Source organism: Eumetopias jubatus, unplaced genomic scaffold (assembly GCF_037043125.1).
Source record: "Eumetopias jubatus isolate StellerSeaLion01/CBP00866 unplaced genomic scaffold, mEumJub1_p1.0 scaffold_16, whole genome shotgun sequence".
NCBI classification, from domain to species: Eukaryota; Metazoa; Chordata; class Mammalia; order Carnivora; family Otariidae; genus Eumetopias; species Eumetopias jubatus.
In genome coordinates, this window is record NW_028274822.1 from 87,282,660 (window position 1) to 87,300,615 (window position 17,956).

Consider the following 17,956-nt stretch of genomic DNA (forward strand, 5'->3'; position numbering starts at 1 on the left):
TGCAGATGACACCTGTTCAGAGTGCTGGTGCTGGGGCCAGGTGGCCGGAGCGGGAGTCCTGGCCCAGATTCCTAGCTGTGTGCTCTGTAAAGCAGAGAGGCTTTCAGGGTTGCTGTGAGGATGAACGGGGTTCGTGTCTAGGAAGGGACTGGAAGGAGGCCCAGGGCAGGGTAAGGCTTGTGTACTTGTATCGGTATTACGGCGAGTGTAGTGGGTGGTGTTTATCGGGAAGCAACAGCCTCTCGCCGTCACAGCTTTAGCTCCAGGACAGGTGGGGCCCCCATCCCCAGCCGGTGTTCTGTGGTTGCCGGTGCAGTAAAGAGACCCAGAAGGAAGCCTTCGTGCTTCTTTAATTGGTGTAACAGACAATGACACTGTATACAGAGCACACTCAGGCCCGAAGGTGCAGGGGTAGCAAGGGCGGATGGGCGAGTCAGGACACTGCTCACACATGGCCCAGACAGAGAGACAGGAGGGGCCCAGACTCGAAGACTGCAACAGGGCAGGTGGGCGGGCAGCTCAGACCGAGCTGGGAAAGTTGGGGGTGGGGTCTCTGCTGAATCCCTCTTTAGAAATCAAAGAGAAGGCAGGTGGTTGGATCTGGGGTGGTGGGCTGAGGCTCAGTCTTGGGGTTGGGGCTGGGAGTGGGACTAAGGCTTCTACTCTAACAGGCCTGGGGTGGGGGTGGCAGTCAGCAAGGCCTGCCTCACCCTTTGGTTACGACTGGTCAGGCCTGAGCCCTGCAGCTCAGCACCCAACGCTGTAAACATTTTTGGTATTTTTTAAAGGACTCTGCCCTCCCTCTTAGTTTCTGAAAAACTGGTGCTTCCGTAAGAAGAGACTGTGCCAAAAGGAATCTTTAGGGAGGCAGGAAGCAGACCTGGATATAGAAGAGAGACGTCAACGGGGAGGGTGGGCTGCCCATCTCACCATCTATGGCTAAGGGCCGCTGGGGGAGGCCCAGGGGACTATTGCTGTTGTCCTTGGCATGGCTGGCAGCTGGGCAGGTGGGCGGGGAGTGCGGAGCTTGGGGGAGCTGCCCGCTGGGAGCGGCCGGACCCACTGCCCACATGGCCTCCCCGGGCCAGGAGGCCGCCCAGCCTTTATTGCAGGCGGGCCCGAGACTCTTCCAGGCGCTTCTCCGGATGGCTGGTCACCCAGGTGGTAGGCAAGATGGGGTGAGGTGGGACCGACAGAGGAGGAGGCACTGGCCACGGGGGGGGGGCCCCCCCGCGGGGCTGTGATTGTCAGGCCAAGCGGTTCCCCCCTTCCCCCCCCCGCGGGGAGCGGGGGGGGGGTCAGGTATTGCACTTCCATTGCAACACTTACATTAAAACTTGGTCCATAAAATAATCGTTGCTTTATACATAACGCCTGAAACAAAAACAAAAAGCTACATCTTAAATATGAACAAACCCTGAAGGTCCTATCCCTCCAGAAATTTTTCTCTGCACAAAATAAATAGCTCTCACTCTGTATAAACCCACTTTCGTGGAACATTTACACGACCCTTTGGCTGTACATATCTACACACGGGAGAATGTTAACATCAATCGGTGTGCCTCCCCGTCCCAGCCCATGAGGCCCTGAGGCCGTGTCCAGGTTGGCAGCAGCTTCTCAGAGTTGGAGCCTGGCCAGGCAGGCTCCCCCGCCTTACGCAGAAGGTGGAGAAGCAGCAGAAGGGCCTCCCGGAGCCGAGCGCCACAGCTGAGATCATGGTCATTTCTGGGGAGGGAGGGCTGATGCTCGGACCCAGCGTGCCGGACAGCGCGGTCCTTACCAAGATGGGAATGGCGTCGTGGCTGCCTGCCCTTAAGCTAACGAAGCAAGTTGTGGCTTCTTAGATTCGGCATCAAAACGGAATTGGCATAAAAAAAAACTTAAGTGTGCGCCCCACTCACCCCAGAGTAGAAATTCAGTGGAATTAATGGGTCAGGTGAGGCGGGGACCCCACGCCCCACTGTATGGGCGGGGGTGGGGGGCAGGGCCCCGGGACCCAGAACCAGGCTGGACTCCGTCACAGTGCTGGGTGTTTTCGTGTGGAGGGGCTGCGCTTGGTACTGAAAGAGTTAAGAAAAGGAAGCAGCCAAGGATTGCTCATTTAAAAAAACCTCATAGAAATCAGATTGGAGAAGTAGAAAGGTGTAGAAACGGGAGAGCCGAGGCACGTGGCCTTGACTGACGGCAGGCGAGGGGTGGCGGAGGAGGCCGGCCGGGCCAGGCCCAGGAGCCCGAGGCGTGGCTTCTCGGGAGCCGGCTCTGGGCCTCCCCAGCCTCGCCGCTGGACTGGGTTCCAGGTGGGGCGAGTGGACAGGTAGGCAGGGGTCCGGGGCTGCCACAGCGCTGGCGGGCCAGGCGGAGCTGCAGAAATTAAGATATGGCCTTTCTCTCCTGCTTGCACAAGGATTTGCCGCCCTGGAGCCTTCTGTGCGGCAAGAGGTCCCAGATAGCGAACGTCGGCTTTTCATGCATGTCCGTGGCCACAGGAGATGGTAATGGATCTCCACTCTCAAAAATCAGTGCAAAACCAGTGAGGTTGAACAGTTGAGTAACTCGAGTTAACAAGAAGCAGGCTGTCCCCCGTCGGAACTGCTACCGAGTGGGAGAGGACCTGGGGGTCAGGGTGAGCTAGTGGATGGGAGGTGGCGGGCTGGGCCCGGGTCCAGGCCTGGCGTCGGGACGCTGGGAGGTCAATGCAGGGCAAATGTCTAGGAGTGCCTTCCGGGCCAGTCCGCGTGGGGAGTCCTGGTCCCTCTGTCATCCTGGGACAGGTCCTCCTGCGAGCTGGAACCCCTCAGACCCTAGGACACGAGGCAGGGCTGGGAGGGCTGTGTGGCACGGCCTATGTCCTCCGCCAGGTCCTGGGGACAAGCTTGTCTCCAGCCGACATTGTGTGCCCAGGCCAGGCCTCCTGGCAGGGCTGGCCGCCCCGGCCTAGCACCATGGAGACCACAGCGCCTCACTCACGGTGTCCTACTTGGGGCCCGCGGCTGCCCCAGGCTCAGGCCGGCCGGTCATGGTGCGGCCCCAGCAGCCCGCGGCTACGCTCATGCTGCGCTGTCCCCGCTGCTCCCCGTCCGCCTGGCTCTGCGTCCGATCGTGCCGGTGGCCGGGCCCGCTGGGCTGGGCCGAGATGGTGCGGAGCAGGTGGTTCCGGGAGCGCAGGAAGTCGCCCTGGCCCGGCAGGCCAAAGCTGCCTTTTCGCAGCGCCATGCGGGTGGCTGCATTGCGGGCCGGCCGCGCCCGGTGGTTGTACTTGAGCTGGGCCAGGTGAGCTGCGTAGCCGTCCGTGATGAACTGCAGGGGAGGGCGGGGAGGGAGAGGGCTGTCACGGGCTGGGCTCTCGGGGCCTGCCTGCCCGTGCCGCCCAGCACGACTCGCCCGCTCACCTGGCACTGCTGCTGCAGCTTCTTGGTGGGCCGGCCCACGATGTAGATCTGCATGGGGGACAGGCTGATGGAGCTGTAGACCGCCACGTCCTTGGTGGAGCCGTAGGCCGCGTGCACGCGCAGGTGCAGCTGTGGGTGAGACTGGCGTGGGCACGGGCACGGCCCTCCCGCCCCGCGCCCCGCGCCCCGCCCCTGAGCCCTTCCATCTGGGACCCCACCTCGGAGATGAGCAGCTTCAGGAAGTTGGCCTTGTGCCGCAGCGGGTCGTGCACCAGGCCGTCACAGAAGGACACCACGCCGTGGGGGAAGTTGTGCTGGGCCAGCCACGCCACCACCCGCTGCTTCTGCATGTCAGGCCGGCCCGTCACATAGATGATGAGGTAGCCCAGGTCCTGCCAGTGCCTGGGGGCGAAGCGGGGAGGCCTGGGTGTCCCACGGTCGCCCCGGCCTCCCTCCTGGGCCACCCCGTCTCCTTGCCCCGCCAGTCTCTCCTTGGGCCGCTGGAGAGCGCGTCTCCGATGGGGCTCAGCAGAAACAGTAGCCACGGTGAGGACAGTCTGCCAGGTTGCCCAGTCCCCATGGATGCCCTCGGCAGCAGGCGTAACTGGTCTCGTTAGGAGCCCCACTGTTCAGGTTGAGGAACTGAGGCATCCACATCAAGAGGTCACACCGCTAGACAGTGGCGGTGCTTGACTCCGTGAGCCCCTGCCAAGTGTCCCAGAGCCCTCCCCAGCTTGGCCTCCGGGAGCTTCCTGCCCCCAAGCCCGAAGTGCCCTTCGGCGTCACTCACCGCACCACGTCCACGGCCCCGGCCCGCACTTTGGGGTCACTGCCCATGATGGACACACTGGCAGCAAAGGAGCCGTCGATACTGAAGACCACAAACTCCGTGCCCTTGGGCAGCACGGTGATGTAGCTGTCCGCAAACGTGTGGTCTCCCCTGCGGCGGGGTGGGGGGGGCGCTCATTAGAACCCACCAGACCTCCTCCTCCCTGTCCCGGAGGTGGCCGGCCTGGCCTGCTCACTCCCCAGAGGCGGGCTCACCTGACCACCATCTTGATGGGGTAGACGCCCACACCCAGGCGGTGGGTCTCGGGGATGGTGTAGGAGACCCGCCCGCTGCTGTTGGTCACCAGCGTGTCCAGGTACAGCCACTCGCCCGAGGGCGGTTGCATCATGATGTGCACGTCCACCTGGGGGGCCAGGCGAGCTGGTCAGGAAGGGGCCGGGGCCCCTGGCCTCCCCAGCCTCCACTCCCCAGCCAGGGGGAGGCCAGGCAGGAGCCCCTGCAGCCCTCCCCGGGTCCTCACCTTCTCCCCAGTCAGAGTGACCATGTCCAGGGGCCCATACATGAACCGGCCCGTCAGAACTTGCGGGCCATCCTCGTTGGCGACTGCATCATTGATCCGGTGGTTGGCGGTCACGTTCTGGGGTTGGGAGGAGCGAGGCTGGGTCAGGGGAGGGGAGGGAAGGGTGGCTAGGATCTCCTGGGCCTGGTGGGTGAGCACGGGGCTTAAAGCCGGAGGGCCCGGGTTCAAGTCCGGCTCAGCCACGTGACCTACGTGGCCTTGGTGCACCCCCCTGCCTGTTAATGGGGTAGTAGCTCCAACCTCACAGACCGAGGATTAAGTAAGACAGCATGTGACTCTGTGACTCGGTCTCCTCGTCTGTAGCAGGGTGTCCTGTGAGGGCGCAGCAGGACAGCGGATGTGGGGGGCCCCCTCACCCGAAGCTTCACATGAGTCCTCTTGCGCTGCCACTTCTCTCTCGGCTTTGAGGGGGTGAACACCGAAACCTCCTTGCCGTCCAGCTCCAAGATGCTCGAGTTGTCATGCCTCATGACCTGAGGGGAAGGAGCCGGCCCCGGGGCCGTCTCAAGGCTGCCTGTTCTAGGAGGGGGAGGCCAGTGGCCCTCGGAGCCAGAAATGGGAGACCGTGAAGGGTTGGGGGCACACCCTTCAACCCACTACAGTCCACTCTCTGGTCCCCCCGAAGTCACATGTCTCATGAACGTGCGCATACGTGCACCCCACCCCAATGTCGGCAAGCGTCCCTCCATCCTGCTTGCTCTGTGGTCTCAGGGGAGCCCCCACCGCCCTTGTCTCCGAACTGGGGCCCCGTCAGTGGTGCCATCACTTGGTCCGTATGTGGGGCCTGGCGGTTCCTGGCGGGCGCCCCCCCCCCGGTACCTGTCTCAGCAGGAAGGAGACCACATCCGTTGACTCCCAGTAGCTGGCGTGGAAGAGGTGTGGCAGGGCCACGGTGGGGAAGGCCGTCAGAGCGTCGGGGCAGTACAAGGCGTAGTCGATCCGCTTCTGGCCCCACCACCTTGCTGCAACTGCCAGGGGGAGGGCCTTGACCGGGCTGCCCTCGGAGGGTGCCAGGCCCCTCGGGCTTGGCTCAGCCCAAAGACCAGACCCTCCTCTGACCGGGGAAGCAGGGCTGCAGCCAAAGCAAGCCTCCTCCTCCTCCTCCTCCTCCTCCTCCCTGGCCAGGTGACCGAAGGGAGCAGGGAAGGCACAGGACTCCGCGATAGCGAGCAAGCAGCCCGAAGGCCTGGGGACGAGGGCGGGGAGCCTCCGTGGAGAGCATGCAGTCCGTGAGGAAGGGGCATGTGGAGTCAGTGGGAGGGGACAGTGCCGGCCAGGAGGCAGGGCTATCCCTGGTCCTGTCGCGGATCCTGCCGCCCCCTGCCCTGGGCCCGGTCACTGTCCTCTTCAGGCCTCTCCTGCCCCCCGCCCCCCGTCTGCCCTGCAGGCCTCAGGCCCGTGACAGGCTTTGTCGGGGTGAACCCCAAGGCAAGGCCTGATGTCCCCTCAGCACCTGGGAGCCTGCAGGCCAAGTGTCAAGGCCTGGGTGCAAATCCTGGCTCCCACTCGGGGCTGGGAAACCACCCTAGCTCCGGATAAGGGTTAGAAAGTGGCTTCCTGATGGCCGCACGCAGCAGCTACTCTGTACGTAGCCCCTGGTGCGGGTCAGGGCTCTCCTGTGTTCTGCCCGCCGCCGGCTCGCCACACACACGGGCCCTTGGTCCTGGCCCCCCAGCCAACTCCAACACCTCCGCCTCCTCCCCAGCCCAAGCCTCCAGCTCCCCGGGCCGGCCTCAGCGGGCAGGGCCCGACGGTGAGGGACCCCAGTTAGGGGAGGACAGCGTGTGTGGATGGAGGCCGTGTGACGCCCGGTACCTTCTCTGGCGTCCAAGTCAGGGGGGCGGGGGGCCCGCTCCAGGCTGGGGCTCGCCTGCCCGGCCTGCGGGGGGGGGCCCGGGGTAGTGGGGGGCGGGGGGGGCAGGGCGAGCAGAGACAGGTGCCTGACGCTGGGGGTATGGCTGAGTGACGCCGGGGCCTCTGAGAAGCAAGAACAACGGGGGCAGGGTCAGCCGTGCTGGGGCCCCCAGGCTGCCACCCCAGGCCACGAGGTATGCGGGGAAGGGTGCCGGGCTCCCTGGCGCCCCTCACAGAAGGATACTCATGCCAGCCACAGCTCAGGCAGCCCTGCTCAGCCAGACAGGCAGCCAGCCACATGGTCAGGGACGATGGAGAGGGCAGCTGGCCCTGGGGGGCTGAGCGGGGGTGACCTGGGCTCCGTTTCTAGCTGCTGCGAAGCTTCTGAGGAGCCAAGCAGCGAAGGAGGCCACAGCGGGGCGGCGGCCACAGTGAGATCCCGCCTCCCAGGCTCCCCCCTCAGCTGCCCCTCTGGCTTGTCCGGTTCTGCGGGCTTGTCCGGAAGCGGCCCACAGCTTCCTCCTCAGGGGGCACCAGCCTCCCCCCCCCCCCCCCCCCGCACCCGGGGTTAGGACCCCTCCTCCCAGGCCCATTGCCTCCCAATGGAGGACTTGGCCCTGCTGGGCAGCCCCTTCGAAGGCTCCCTCCCTCCAGAGTCCTCTCTGGACGTTTGGGGCCATTGTAGGTGCTGAGCAACACCCGGTCACTATCCACTATCCACGCCCGTAGTGCCCTCCCCAGCTGTCTCCAGACACTGCCGACTGTCCCGGGGTGGGGCTGGTGCGCGGACCCCCCGCTAGGACAGAGGGGAGGGTGCGGGGGGGGGGGCAGGCCCAGGACACTGCCGCACTCACTCTGGGCGATGCTGGACGCTGTGTAGCTCTCGGCCATGCCCGACACCTGGCTGGCAATGCTGATCTCACTGGCTCGGCGGAAGCCTCGGCTGGTGGGGGCTGCACCGGGCGAGGAGGGGGCCGTGTGCTCTTGAAAGACTGTGCTGTGGGTCTGGAGTGCGTCCGCTGCAGGTAGACAGGGACCAGAGACCAGTGGGTAAGAGAGGGCCCCCCAGCCCGTCCCCCGGCCCCCTGAGCAGCGGGAGGTAGGGCCCAGCATGCCCTGGGCTGGGGGGGGGGGGGGCTGGAGCCGCGGCCGACATGCCGCAGGTGAGCGGTGGCATCTGAGCACAGGGCAGTGAGGATGGAACCAAGCGTGCCAGGGCCTGCCTGCTCAGGGCCGAGAGGGCAGGGCACTGAGCCGAGGCAGGGGGAGGAGGCAGGGTTGGGGCAGGGATGGACAGATGGACCGACACAGACACGGTAGGCAGGGAGGCAAGGCGGCCAGGCTCCCGCCCCCCCTGGCCACGCATCTGACCCAACACGCGACTCCTGATCTTGGCTAGGCCCCCCAGCATCCCGGGCTCAGCCTAGCAGGGCCTGACCCGCAGCGCACTATCGCTGGGTTTGAGGGGCACTGACAGGAGGGCCTGAAGTGGTCTCGGGGGGATGCCCAGTGCTGGGCACTGATGAGGCAACACCCCTGCACGTGCCTCACACGGGCCACATTGAGCCAGCCCTGAATGGATGTCTGGGGACAAAGGCAGGCGCCGAGGGTTCAACTGGGCCAGGGCAGAGCAGGGAGAGTGGGGGCTCGGCTAGAGGACCCACGTGCAGATAGGGTGCATGAGGTGCCTGCACCCCCTCAGGCAGGGAAGGAGTGGGACTCTGGAATCAACCCCTCACTGGAACCGGAAGCTTCTCCTGGGGAGCAGGTGGGATGAGGCTCGAGGCCTCACCCTGTCTGCAGGCTGCCCCCTCCAGCCTCACAAATGGGAGACAGAGCCTTTGGACTGACACCCATGCTAGGTGACCCTGGGACAGCCGCTCCTCCCTCTGGGCTCCTCGGCTCTCGGTGTGTAGAGAGGAGGCGCCAGGGCCTGGTCCCTAGGACTTGTCCTGTTTGGTCTCCGTGGGACACCACGGTCCCACAGACTCCAAGTGGCCAAGGAGGGCATGGGAAGTCCCTGAGGACCAGCAGTCAGCCAGCGAAGCAGATGCCACCGCGAACGGGGGTGTTACACACACTCAGCACAGCCCGGGCTCGGGCGGGGCCCGTCTTGCCAGGTGAGCGCGGGAACGGGGATACTGGTTTCCAGGAAGCTGTCCCCGGGGGGGAGAGGGGCCAGGGGCCCACCCTCCAGGACCAGCTCGGGGTTTCTCTGCACTGTCTCGACTGGAGGCAGACGGGAGAGAACAGAGAGGACAAGAACAGACACTGGCGTGGGCAGTCCAGACGCACTCCTCCGACACGGACACGTGGAGCTCCTTGACGACGGGACGGGAGGGGACGCCAGGACACACTTGAGGGCGCGGGTTGGGGGCTTCCCGGGAAGGGCCAAGAGTGGGCGATGGGCAGCAGTCCCCACGCAAGCACTCTGCTCCGAACCCCCTGGACGCCCGCTGCCACGAGCGGTCCCCACACAGCTCGGCCTCAGGCTCGTCCCAGTCTGCCCCCACGGCACCTGGGGTGAGGCCCTGACCCCCCTTGCTGACGCAGCCCCGTACCTACACCGCGGACCCAGCTTCCGGGAGGAGCCCGGGGCAGGCGCGCGCCCCCCCCAACGGGGGCCCCCCCGGCGCCGCTCACCCAGCAGCGCGGAGCAGCCGTCCCCCAGCGGGTAGCGCTGGTAGCGGGGGATGCTGAACGGCGGCAGGGCGTGGAATCTCCGCTCCAGCAGCGGCTCCAGGCGGGAGGCGGACGGGTCCGCGGGGTGGAAGAGGTTGTAGACTTGCTGGCAGGCCGGCCGCAGCTGGAAAACTGGGGGCAGAGGGCGTGGGGGTGGGGGTGGGGGAATGGCAGAGCCCTGAGGAGGCGGGGTCTACGGCAGAGGGGGCGGGGCATCCGAAAGCCTGTCTCTATGATTTGGTCTCTGTGCGCTTATTAACCAAATTTGTTTTAGACTGAGCAGAGTGGAGCCCTAGGCTGTGAGATGGGGCTGCTTCTCCGAGCACGTCATGGTCGTTGGAGAGACAGGGTGAGCGTAAGTATAAAGAGCAGTAGTAGACGTCTCACTTTTTAAACACACACGGAAAAACAGGTGCTTTCCTTTTTGAACCCCCTCCTCCAGCCCCATGTAACACCAAAACGTGGGCGTCCTTCATGTCAGTCCTGCCAGTTCCATCAGCCCGTCTTCCGCCGCGGGCGTCCTCCATCCTGGGCCGCGCCAGGGTTTAGTCAACCAGCCCCCCTCTGTGGACCGACGTTTACAGCGGTTCTCGTGTTTCACGATTACAGATGATGTTGCCATACATCACTGGCCCCATGTCTTTGTCCGCTTATATATAAGCCACCTCTGGCTTGCTCCTGGGCAAGTGTCCATGCCTCTCTGAGCCTCAGTTTGCCCCTCTGTAACCTGCGGATATAATGCGGGCCCCGCACAGCCCCTGTAAGGGGCCACACTGGCTGCTCCCGGGGGCATCTTGCAGGGACTGCTGCTGACAGGCTGCTCAGCCGGCATGTCACACCCCCTGCCCCTGTGGCCTTGAGGAGGGTCTCCGGAGCAGTGTGGCCGCGGCCCTTCTGGGACTGGGAAGCCAGGCACCTAGGAGGATTTGGGGGTGCCTGGCTTCCAATCTCCTCCTTACGGGAAGACTTTGGGCCCAGGAGATTGGGTCTGTGTCCATCTGATACCAGGGCAGCCCCTTCCCTTCTGGACCTCAGCTCCCAGAGGTGCCTTGAAGATGAAATGGGACATCAGGGGCCAAGAGATGGGGGCCAGAGACTGAGCTGCTGGAGTAGGAGCAAAGGAGAGCAGCGAGCCTGTGCTGGGGAGGGCAGAAATGAGGCTGATGCAGGAAGGAGCCTGGGATGTGGCCATGGCCTTGTGACAGGGGGCCACTGAGACTCTCTACCCAGTTCATATACCCCCTGCCCCGCCCTGTCCCTGCAGAGCTCTCACCATCCAGGGCAGGGATGACAGTCTTCCTCAAGGCCAGGACGAGCCCCAGCGGGCACCCGAAGAGGAAAAGGTCTGCGATCTCAAAGTCGAACTTCCCCACAGCCCCTGTGCCATCCAGCATGGTGGAGCTGCTCGAACGGCGGGAGCTGGGCTCATTCCTCAGCACGCTGGCATGGAGGCTGCAGATGGAGGGCCTCGTGAGGTCACACCACACCCCTTCTCAGCTCTGGCTTGCCCTCAGCCTCCCAAAGGAAGCCCCCCGGGGGTCGTTAGGCCCAAACGAGGCTCAGCCCCTGAGCTGTCCTGCAGATGTGGCTGCCCAGTGCCCACTGGGACATCTCTCTCGGGGTGCCACTGCCTTTAGAACAGCCACCCCTGATCGCTTCTGCCCCCCGACTCTGCCCCACCCCTGGACACGCTGTTCCCTTGGGCCCAAGATGGCCCTCGGTGTGTACAAGACCCCAGACGCACCCAACAAGCCACTTCCTCTTGGCCGAAGAGCCACGGGTCCAGCCCAGGCATCCCAGTCCCCTCGCGTCGGCCATCGGCACCACCTGGTTCACGTCCTCAATTCCGAGGCATGCCCCCCTCTTGGAGTCCCCCTCCTCACCTGGCCACAGGCCTTATGGTCAGACCCTCGGGGCCCCGCTGGCCCCACCCACCTGGACAGGAAGGCCTGGTGCTGCTGGATGGTATCCAGCTCGTAGGTGGATGAGTCACTCCTCTTTCGGGGCAACTGCCTTTTGGGGTCTTCGACACCATTGCTTCGGGGGATATCAATGTTGCTGCGGCTCAGGTGCCGACTGCTCTCCAGGCCACCACTGCCACTGCCGCCATGTGCCACATTGACCAGGGTGCCGGGGGACAGCAGGTCAGTGTCCTGGAACAGCCCCATGCAGGCTCACTGCCCGGTGGCCACTGGCCTGGGCCCAGCTTCAGTGTTCTCCCTCCCGACTCCAGGCCCACTGGCCACTGCCCAGCCAGCGTCTCACCCACACTAGAGAGGGGAAAGCCTTGTCCCCCGGCGGCCCCACTGTCCACCCACCCCGCCCGCTGGCCGAGTCCCAACAGCTTCCGTTCCTGCCTGACCTGGCCACCCAGGTCTTTGGGACCTCTTGCTGACCTCGCTGCCTTGCCCGGCCTTGCCCCGCCGCGCTCCCTGCTGCGGAGGGACCCCGGACACCCTCCTGCCGGGAAGCTCAGAGGGGCTGCCCGCTCCACCTCCTGGGACCAGAGCCCAGCTCCCTACGTTGCAGACCCTGCTCCACCGCCTGCTGAAGCCTCATGTGCTCCAGGCTTGGTCCTAAGGCAGCTGCTCACCCGCCCCATGCGCCCACCCCGGTGGCTCTGGGCCCCTGTGCCGGCAACCTCCGCCCCCTGAGGTCCCCCGCTCTGGGGGCCGCGGGAAGCCAGTACCTGCACGCTGGCCACGCTGCCCCGGCGGCTGCTGCTCTGGCTCTCAGACACAGGCTGGCTGCTCTGGCATAAGGCATCGAACGCCAGGATGCCCCCGACGCAGTCCCCGATCAGGCAGACCTAGAGACGGAGAGGCGCCAGAGGCCCGAGTGCCCTCCCTGCTTGCTGGGGTGCCAGCCGGGGAGGGCCGTCGCCACCCTGCCCTGCGGGGCTTGTCTGCCCTTCTCCCGCCCCATGACTCACCTGCCCGTTGAAGGTCATGCCCTCCTGGGACTTGATGAAGTCCCCATAGGCAAGGTTGGCCCGCTGAATCACCGTGGCGATCGCCTCCTGGTACTGGGGTGAGGACGTGGCCAGCAGGGGCAGGGCAGCCAGGGGGATGTGGTCCTGGCTGCTGGACAGACAGCCTTCATCGTGGCTGTAAGGGCTAAGGCTGGGGGAGGGGGCCTGATCAGGAGAGAGCAGGCGGGGCCCCTCCCCCCGACCACAGCAGCAGGCCTGCCACCCGAGAGCCTCAGCTGTGACTTGGCCAACCTCACGGGGTTGCTTCTGGGTCCGGCCCTGGAAGGCTGGGTAACAAGGCCGGGGGCGGGGGGTAAGGCCTTGTGTCTCAGGGGCAGGTCTACATCCCCACATCGCAGATAGGGCAACTGAGGCTCAGCCTTGGGCCCGGGGCCCCTCCTCTGTAAGCCTACCATCTGCATAGGTTTGGGTCACCTCCGGACAGAAGGGGCTGGATGATAAGTCTGGACATCGAGACGGGGTTCCTGACTCTAGGGGAGCAGCCTGACTCCTGGGGCCAGGTGCTTTGGGGCAGGTGGTCTGAGTCCTATGCACTCACTTGGAGACTAGGGCAAAGGCATCAGAGCAGATGGGTGGGCAGGGCACCAGGCGGATGGCAAGGTGGCCCAGGGCGCTGGGGTAGTGCACGCGCATGACAGTGTCGAACACGGTGGCGATGGTGTTGGTGTCACCCTGCTTGGAGCTGGGGTCCCCAGCGCCCGTGTCCAGGATGGTGCCTCCGTGCAGCACCAGCAGCAGTACGTGGATCTTGGAGGCCGGCGCGGCCAGGGGTGGGTTGACCTCGTCCTGCATGGGTTGGCGGGGTGTCAACTCCCCGGGGACTCAGCTCCTTGCTGGGCCCCTGTCACCCCAGGGGAGGCCCTCTGGCCCATTGCTCCCTCTCCGAAGCCCCATTTCAGTTCTTCAGCTAAAGGGCCTGGTGTTGGCCACCCCAGTCCCTTCCCCTGGGGAGGCCGAGATGGTCCCTCTCCTACCCCCAGTGAGCAGCCCTGCTCCCTCCCATCAGCCAGCCTGACCAGGGGCTGAGGATGAGCCTCCGAAACACAGATTCCACTTTCCATCAGGGGGCCCAGGCAGCAGCCCAGCCGCCAGGAGGAGCTACCACACTGCACCAAGGGCTTATCAACACAGCCAGGCCAGGCGCTCAAGGAAGGCCTGTCTCAGGGCCGCCTCACCATCACCCAGTTAGGGAGGTGGAGTCCAGCGGTCCTCAGAAACCCAGGACGGGCAAGGGTGGGCGGTGAGAGGCCTGAGCCTATCTCCTGGGACCCAGCACTGCAGGCTGGGACTGTTGAGGGACTCCCAGAGGCCAACTGGAGACATGGCTCTCCTCCCATTGGTGCCTAATACCGGGGCACACCCACCCAAGACTCAAACCCTGTAGGAACAGGCCCCAAGGGAGGTGCATTGGGGCAGTGGGCCTGGGAGCTGTGGGGCCAGCTCTGGAGAGCCGGGGGACCCTGTCACTGTCTCCATAAAGCCGTACCCCCTCCACAAGGCGGGGAGAGGAGGCTCCGGTTTGAGGGCTATTGCAAGCCAAGGGATCTGACTCTGGATGGCCGTGCCCAGAACCGGTGCTGGGTTCCAACACACATCCCGAGGCAGATCTAGAGCCCGAGGCCCCTTCTGCCCCTCCCGAGGGGGCCGTCAGAGCTGTGTGCGCCCTAGGTGGGGAGTGGGCTCCATGTGCTTTATCTTGCCATTAACTGGCAATTGGAAATCAATTCCCCTCATCCCGGTTTGCCTTCTAGAAAAGCCCACATTGACCCTGGACCGCATGCTGCTCCTCCTCTCTGGCACCTGGCCCAAGCTCCCCAGGGGTCCCGAGTTCCCGGAGGTGCTGTCCCCACCTTGGGCAGCTGGAGGTGAGAGCGGCATGGTGACCTCGAGCATTGCGGTGACCGCAGCGTGTGACAGCTCCGCTCGGCCCTGACTCCCGCCCCCAGTGCAAACAGCTCTGACCGCCCACAGCTGGAGGAGGAGAAGGGGCGTGAGCCCTGTGCAAAGAACCCCCGAAGCGGACACAGGCGCTCTACCAAGACAGCTTTATTGGACACCGGGAGCCCCGTGGGGCCCCAGTGGGGCGGCGGCTGCTCACTTCTGCCTAGACGGCTTTCGCTTCCTCCCCTCCCATCTTATTTTCTTCAGCAAATGCGGAAAGGCTGGGTACAAGATGAACATCTGTTTTTTGGTCTGGAATTTACAAGTTTCTCCTTTCACTTTCCATCGGCGGAGCTGGGTCAAGGCCTTCTTTGGGGGCTGTCTGCAGTCCTTCTTGGTTCTCAGGGACGTCGGGGCAGGCAGTAAAGGAGCCCCCAGTCCTCTCTCTGATGGCGCCTAGGCCAGTGGGGACGTGAGGTGGTGGGTGCCGAGTTCTGCCTCTGCAGCCCCACGGGACCCGTCCTTTGAGCTCAGCTGCCTCCCCCTGCAGCCCCGGAGGGCCCCGGGCAGCACAGCCCCTGGCCCTCTGCCCCCTGGGCACCCACCTCGATGATGTTCAGCTGCTCCACACTGGAGGCCACTCTGAATTCAGGGGCGCTCTGGCGATAGAGACTGTCTGCAACACATAAGCAGCGGTGCTGTGAGCAGAGGGGCAGCCAGGCAGCCCCAGGCCCACGAGACAGAGGCAGTGACCGTGACTAGTGGGACTCTGGGTACTCCCACCCCTCCTCCCCGATGCCCAGCACTGCACAGGAGCTGGGTCAGAGAGGAGCGGCCTGGCCCCTGCAGCCCCCCTCCCCAGGCCCTGCAGCAGCCCCCCGCCCAACTCGGGTACCCTGTGTATCCTCCGGCTCAGGGCTTTCAATTTTGTCCATGAGGTCATTGGAGTTCCACTTGGTGATGTCCTTGGGGAATATTTCCTCTGAGTCGGACAGGTCCTCTGTGGGGGAGACAGCAGGGCTTCAGCAACCCCTGGAGGGCAGGGACCGAGGAGTGTGGGGAGGCCCGGCTGGGAGGTGCAGGGCCTCGCTGCGGCCACTCTGGGGGCTCCCCGCCCCTCTCTGGCCTGTGTCCACCTCCATGCTTGCTTCCGCCCCTCCCTTCCTGCAGGATGAACCCATGACCGACATCCAGGGGTCTTCTGCTTGACCTTTTCTAGAAACTGTGATAATTTTCACATAACATAAAATTCACCACTTAAACCCCTTTAAGGTGACCTTTCGTACGTTCCCGATGCTGTACAACCACCACCTCTGTCTGGTTCCAGAGCATTTCCATCTCCCTGAATGGACACCTTGTACCCCTTAGCAGTTGCTCCCCGTCCCCTCCCCCAGCCCCTGGTGGCCCCCGATCCACTTCCTGTCTCTATGGATTTGCCTGTTCTGGACATTTCACTGGAATCCTACAATGTGTGGTCTTTTGTGTCTGGCTTCTTTCACCGAGCACCATATTGCCAAGCTCCATGCACAGTGTGGCAGGTGTCCGTGGTTCCCTCCTTTCTATGGCTGAATCCTATTTCACTGTATGGATGGACCACGTTTTGTCTCTCCACCCATCAGCTAACGTCCCTGACCGTTCTCAACAACCACAAACGGACAGCCTCGCTGTGGGCGCTTCCATCCATTACTCTTGTTTCTGCTTTGCTGAGAATGGCAGCCTGGGGTACTGCTGGGTTGGAGGCAGCTGTCTGGGCGCTGGCGGGCACCGGTCCCTCCTCCAGCCCCGCATCCCACCGACGGGCACTCCCCCGGCCACTTTCACGCTGGCATCTCCTGCTTTGCTAACTCTTCTCTCTTCCAGCTTTTTTATAAAGCTTCTCCGTTAGATGTGCATTTCCCCCCTGTCAGGGACTCACAGCCAGGAGAGGGTGCACCTCTTGCCCAAAGAGGTGGGCATGGGTGGGAGGCCCAAAACACCTTTCCTCCCCCCTGGGGAGGCTCCGGGTGCAGAAGGAAGCTCAGGAACCACCTACCACCCATTCCAGCTCAGATCCCTTTTGCCTGGACACTGATTCCCCAAGTTCTCCCTCAAGGGCCGGCCAGTTAAGGAAAATACCATAATCAGGTGGCCCCTCTGCCTGCTCCAGGCCACGGCTGGGCCCGTGAGGGGCTCTGGCCTGCCTCGGCCCCACTCAGTGTCTGTGGGAAAGCCCCTGTCCCCCTCTGAGCCTGTGTCCTGCCTCGTCAACTGCAAGCTGGAGACCAGTCTCCACAGACCTGCCTGCCAGTGGAGAGGAAGAACCAAGGTAGGAAGCACGTGAGTGTTTTAGTGAAGTTGGCCCTTGAACAACACAGGAGCTGGGGCGCCGAACTCCCAACATAGTCGAAAATCCACTTCAAACTTTTGATTCCCCAGAAACTTAACTACTAAATAGCCTATGTTGACCAGAAACCTTACCAGTAACAGAGTCGATTAACACGGATTTTGTATGTCATATATATGATATTCCGTATTCTTACAACAAAATAAGCTAGAGAAAACACAACGTCATTAAGAAAATCATAAAGAGGGGCGCCTGGGTGGCTCAGTCATTAAGCGTCTGCCTTCGGCTCAGGTCATGATCCCAGGGTCCTGGGATCAAGTCCCGCTGTCGGGCTCCCTGCTCTGCGGGAAGCCTGCTTCTCCCTCTCCCACTCCCCCTGCTTGTGTTCCCTCTCTCGCTGTGTCTCTGTCAAATATAAATAAAATCTTAAAAAAAAAAAAAGAAAAGAAAATCATAAAGAAGAGAAAACACACTGATGGTCCGGTACTTATCAGAAAAAATCCACACATACGTGGATCTGTGCTGTTCCAACCCGTGTTGCTCGAGGGTCAACTGTACCCGCATCTTCCCAGCAAAGGCGGGTGATTCAGGAGGCTGTATGCTCACTGTGCTTATTTTGGGATTGGTGGGAAAATGGGCATTTCCCATATTTCCTGCTTGTTTGCATTTGCTAAGGTTCCTACGTGAGATGGACAACCATTGAACCAAGAACAAAACAAGGTCGTTACAAAGATTTGGAAAATTGTAAGATGCCATGCTTATGTCAAGCTTCTTGTGGAAGTAAACCCACATGTGGCATAAAGCCCCCGTCTGAGTATGAATCCATCCTACATCCTGGTACATGGCCGGGGTGAGCCTGAGGCCCCCCGACTCCTGGGGATTTCATCTCATCCTCTGCCCTGAGCCTCTCAGATCCTCCCTCCTGCCCCCCGGGGAAAAGCCACCTACCGTGAGCGTCAAAATACTCTTCGTCTGAGCTCTCGTCTGAGTCCCGGGCGATACTCTGCATCCTCCACTCGGAGATGCTGTGGCGGGAAGGGCTGGCTGGAAGGCAAAACCTCAGCTGACCGACCAGCCAGCTGGGCTAGGCCGGAGCAGGGCCAGCAGGGCTCGGGGGAGAAGGGAGAAGGGAGGGGTGGAAGCTCCTGGAACTTTTCTTAAGAAGGTTCCACATGCATGTGTCCCAGGGAGGACAAGGGACTGGGAGGGTATTGGGTATCAGGCCAGGACGTGCAGTCACACGGGCCGGGGTCCGCTCCTGTGTTCTTGCCTGGGGTCTGCCCGGCGGGGGGGGGGGAAGGGGGGGAGCGCCTGAAATTCTCCTGCAGCAGAGCAGATAGGACTGTGCGGTCCTCTCAGGAGGTGAGTGACATAAAAGGTATTGACATATATACATCCACAGTGCCCTTCGGCACAGAGACAGGCCAGCCTGGCGTGGGGAAGCTGGGTTTGCAGAGGAGACTCC

The 17,956-nt window shown here is 63.2% G+C and overlaps 1 protein-coding gene across 5 annotated transcripts in view; it reads right to left on the minus strand.

The window, feature by feature from the left end:
- Window positions 1-332: 332 nt before the first annotated feature.
- PITPNM2 (phosphatidylinositol transfer protein membrane associated 2) overlaps window positions 333-17,956 on the minus strand; it is a 131,133-nt gene continuing 113,509 nt past the window's right edge. For 2 of the 5 annotated variants that reach the window (XM_088019453.1, XM_028092487.2), the window contains 19 exons: window positions 17,440-17,535; window positions 15,064-15,168; window positions 14,774-14,844; window positions 12,826-13,073; window positions 12,228-12,417; window positions 11,985-12,104; window positions 11,231-11,448; window positions 10,569-10,747; window positions 9,257-9,427; window positions 7,468-7,632; window positions 6,575-6,736; window positions 5,579-5,727; window positions 5,116-5,232; window positions 4,700-4,816; window positions 4,434-4,582; window positions 4,180-4,329; window positions 3,608-3,791; window positions 3,390-3,518; window positions 333-3,297 (listed from right to left, as the gene is read on the minus strand). In XM_088019453.1, coding sequence (XP_087875579.1) covers window positions 2,974-3,297; window positions 3,390-3,518; window positions 3,608-3,791; window positions 4,180-4,329; window positions 4,434-4,582; window positions 4,700-4,816; window positions 5,116-5,232; window positions 5,579-5,727; window positions 6,575-6,736; window positions 7,468-7,632; window positions 9,257-9,427; window positions 10,569-10,747; window positions 11,231-11,448; window positions 11,985-12,104; window positions 12,228-12,417; window positions 12,826-13,073; window positions 14,774-14,844; window positions 15,064-15,168; window positions 17,440-17,535 — 3,044 coding nt within the window. In that variant the 3' untranslated portion in view covers window positions 333-2,973. Of the gene's footprint in view, window positions 3,298-3,389; window positions 3,519-3,607; window positions 3,792-4,179; window positions 4,330-4,433; window positions 4,583-4,699; window positions 4,817-5,115; window positions 5,233-5,578; window positions 5,728-6,574; window positions 6,737-7,467; window positions 7,633-8,692; window positions 8,843-9,256; window positions 9,428-10,568; window positions 10,748-11,230; window positions 11,449-11,984; window positions 12,105-12,227; window positions 12,418-12,825; window positions 13,074-14,317; window positions 14,625-14,773; window positions 14,845-15,063; window positions 15,169-17,439; window positions 17,536-17,956 lie in introns of those variants that run through there. The other 3 variants (XM_088019456.1, XM_088019454.1, XM_088019455.1) reach the window with 3 other exon arrangements.